At 50.6% G+C, this 3,417-nt stretch overlaps 1 protein-coding gene across 1 annotated transcript; it reads right to left on the reverse strand.

The window, feature by feature from the left end:
* Positions 1–907: 907 nt before the first annotated feature.
* Positions 908–1,664, reverse strand: LOC119306443 (pathogenesis-related protein 1-like). The gene has a single exon (XM_037582659.1). The coding sequence runs from the start codon at positions 1,624–1,626 to the stop codon at positions 1,120–1,122; it is 507 nt and encodes a 168-aa protein (XP_037438556.1). The 5' UTR covers positions 1,627–1,664; the 3' UTR covers positions 908–1,119.
* Between the last annotated feature and the right edge of the window lie 1,753 nt (positions 1,665–3,417).

Raw genomic sequence — 3,417 nt, forward strand, 5'->3', positions numbered from 1 at the left:
AACCGGTACTAAAGTGGGGGGCCTTTAGTGCCCACACTTTAGTGCCGGTTATGGAACCGGCACTAAAGGGTCTTACGAACCGGTGCTATTGCCCGGTTCTGCACTAGTGAGGGTGGATGTCGTTTGAGTTTCTGTTTGTGTTTCATCCATAGTCGAATGTTGTTCTTGTGTATGATGTTGTTATATTCATGCGGCATTGTATGCCTTTTGTTTTATCCCCATCTATTATTTAATGGTACGATGTAATGATATCCACCTTGCAGAAGCATCTTCAATATGCGCTTCTATCCTTGGTGGGACCTTCGATTTCCTTTAGGATAGAGTCGCATATTGGGCGTGACAGTGCATCCTTCCTCCTCGCCCGAAGAGGAAATGTTGACAAGAGCGGAGGGGATGACCACGATGGATTTAGGTACTGCCGCTCAATCACAACACCAGATCCGGAGTACCATAGGCATGCATGGCGTTGGATGACTCTCCCCGCGGCAGGATTTATTGCGTCGAGGTCAGATCTACTGCATTCACGGGCGGGGCCGCAAGCGAGTCCGGAACCTATGATCGACCACTGGTCGAGAGCGAGCTTGCACGGGACCACGACCGGAGCTGGATCAGGAGTGAAACCTTGAAGGGGATGGGTGAGCAATAATGGCAGAGTGGGTGACCATCACGGCCGGAGTGGCCTATGGCGCGAAGGAGGGAGCGAGAGTCTCAAGAACGAGACCTAGCTAGCGCGCCCTCTCGAGATTACTCCGTTTGTCTGTACGAGTTGGGATCCTAAAAAGAAAATGCACAACATAGAGAACAAGTGCGGGATGACAAAAAAAAAGAAAGACACTTGGATTACTGGTTTCTATGTATGCTGGGTTTTTTTTCCACGGCGAGGCACACATACCATGCTCGGTATAATAGTAGAACCATATATTCATCCATAAATACTGCTTGTACAATAACACAACTTATTACCTGAATCATAACAGTACATATATATATATCGGGCCGGCTGGTTAATTATATATCACATCTGATCACACTGTAGTTATCACAGCTTAATCACTTTATTTATGCAATACGCCGTACGTACATGCACGCTCGCATGCATGCATGCATGATGCATATAGCCTAGTACGGGCTCACCCCGGGGAAGTTGCCTGGCGGGTTGTAGCTGCAGATGATGAACACACCGTCGCCGCTGTCGCAGACGACGCGGGCGCAGCCGATACCCGTCGAGTCGCGCCACACCACCTGCGTGTAGTGCCCGCACGACTCACCCTCGGGCGCCGAGCAGGTGTTGCTGTCGTGGTCGTAGTACTGCTTCTCCGACACCCACGAATTCACGGCGTCCGTCGCCGTCCACTCGGTCCCACCGCCGCCGCCTCCGTAGAGGTTCTCCCCGTACGGCCGGCCATCAGGAGTATGGATCAGCTGGCAGTCGCCGCGGCGCTGATCGGCGTAGTCCTGCGCGAAGGCTGCCACGGTAGCGTCCCATGTCACCTCACCAAGGCCCACGTCGGCGCGCGCCGCGTTGTGGGCGTCCACGAAGTCCTGCTCCGAGTTCTGGGCCGTGACCGCCATGGCGGACGCGAGAGCTAAGAGCACCAGTACTGCTAGTTTCGGCGAGTACTCCATCGCTGATTAAGCCTTGCAAAACTAATCAAGGAAGATGTATCTGTAACGATGAGATAGACTGCCACCATGCGTACGTTGTGTATTTATACTGCCTGCACATGATCGATTGCTTCTCTGAGGTATAACTAAGCTTGCAAAGTTTCATAGAAAAAATATATCTCGACGAATTAGACTGGTCAAATTCGAAGCACACGTGCGCGCGTTGAGGTAGTCAGATATCATCTGATCTCGTGGCACACGTGCACACGTGCACACAGGCGGCCTGTTATTTCTTCTGATCGAGATTACCTCTGCCGATGTGGAGGAACTTCGCCATTTGATCTCGTGGCTTCATTGTCCGAGAAGAGGTCAGGTCGTACTAGTCGGGACACACGTACCTAGTAGCTAGCCAACTTGGTGCTAGTGGTACAAACGTGTAGAATGATTAAGTTGAAGAATATTTCTTTTGGGTTCAAGTTGTACAACTTGTTAAGGCAATTGGTACTCGCACGTAAGAACCTTGTTTGCTTGTAATTGAGTCGTTCTAATACTATGTGCCGGTTGGTACATACGATTTATTTTTTATTGGCGATAATATATGAGCAGCTAACATATCTCTTTTATTTTGCTTTGTCACGGCTCTGTTATTTTCATGTGGATTGCAACTTTCGTAACATCCCCCTACCCCTCTCCCATGCATCATTTTTTAATTATGTATTGTGGCTAGAAGCCAATTTGTACTTCTTCCCGGAACAAGACAAAAGTCAATTTGTTCTTTGAATTGAAATGTTGTTTGTGGTCCTTGTTGTTAGCTAAATGAGTGTTAATTTTCTTGTTCAATTTCACGCGAGATTGATTTAACCTTGGCCATGGTTGCGGAAATCTTATTTCGAACATACCACAACTTGCTTTATATATAAAGTGGGGTGTGAGCTTTTTCGGTAACGTGGCACAACTCAATCAGCGGAAAGTTGTTTTTGGCTCTTCTTTTGTATTTCTAGCTATACTGCAACATTATGATCATATTGATGTCCTAGTGCATGGTATTTGGAGATAAGAAAAACTCGGCAACTATACAATGTGTGCAAGTAGGAGTGATGCAAAGTGATATGCCTTGGCAAAGTGGTCGATCGATGATGCAACCAGGGGTTGTTAAGATAGGTCTAGCGTGTCATTTACCTTGTACACATACACGTACCTTGTATGTATGTAATTGCATATGCTGATCATTATATATACAAAGACGTGGAGAGGCTTTGCCCCACGGGAAACCCTAAATCCTATTCTCAAACTTGGTATTAGAGCCTACCCTAGCCGCCGCCACCGCCACCGTAGTTTTCTCGGTGCTGCCGCGATGTCCACCGCCTTGGCAGCCTCGATGACCCCCTCCTCCGGGCTCACGCTCTCCACCCTCTCCTTGCCCGCCTCGATCACCCTGGTCATTGCCCCACCCGCCGCGTCGGCTCCCACCCCCGTCCTTCCGCCCATCGTGGTCTCGCTCGACCGCAGTAACTTCATGCTGTGGAGGGCCCTTGCCCTTCCCAAGTTTGCCGGAGTTCGCCTCCACGGCTTCTTTGATGGCTCGGCCAGGGCGCCGGCGCCGACCGTGAAGGCAGGCACCGGCGAGGCCGCTCGCACCGTGTCCAACCCTGAGTACGAGCAGTGGTGGACTCTGGATCATAAGGTCCTCGGGCATCTCCTCGGTTCGATGAACGTGGAGATCTCTGCGCAACTCATCGGCTGCAGGACAGCGGCCGCTGCCTGGGTGGCCGTGCACACCATGTTCGCCGCCGAGAGCAGTGCCGGCGTGCG

Source organism: Triticum dicoccoides, chromosome 5B (genome assembly GCF_002162155.2).
Source record: "Triticum dicoccoides isolate Atlit2015 ecotype Zavitan chromosome 5B, WEW_v2.0, whole genome shotgun sequence".
Lineage (NCBI taxonomy): Eukaryota > Viridiplantae > Streptophyta > Magnoliopsida > Poales > Poaceae > Triticum > Triticum dicoccoides.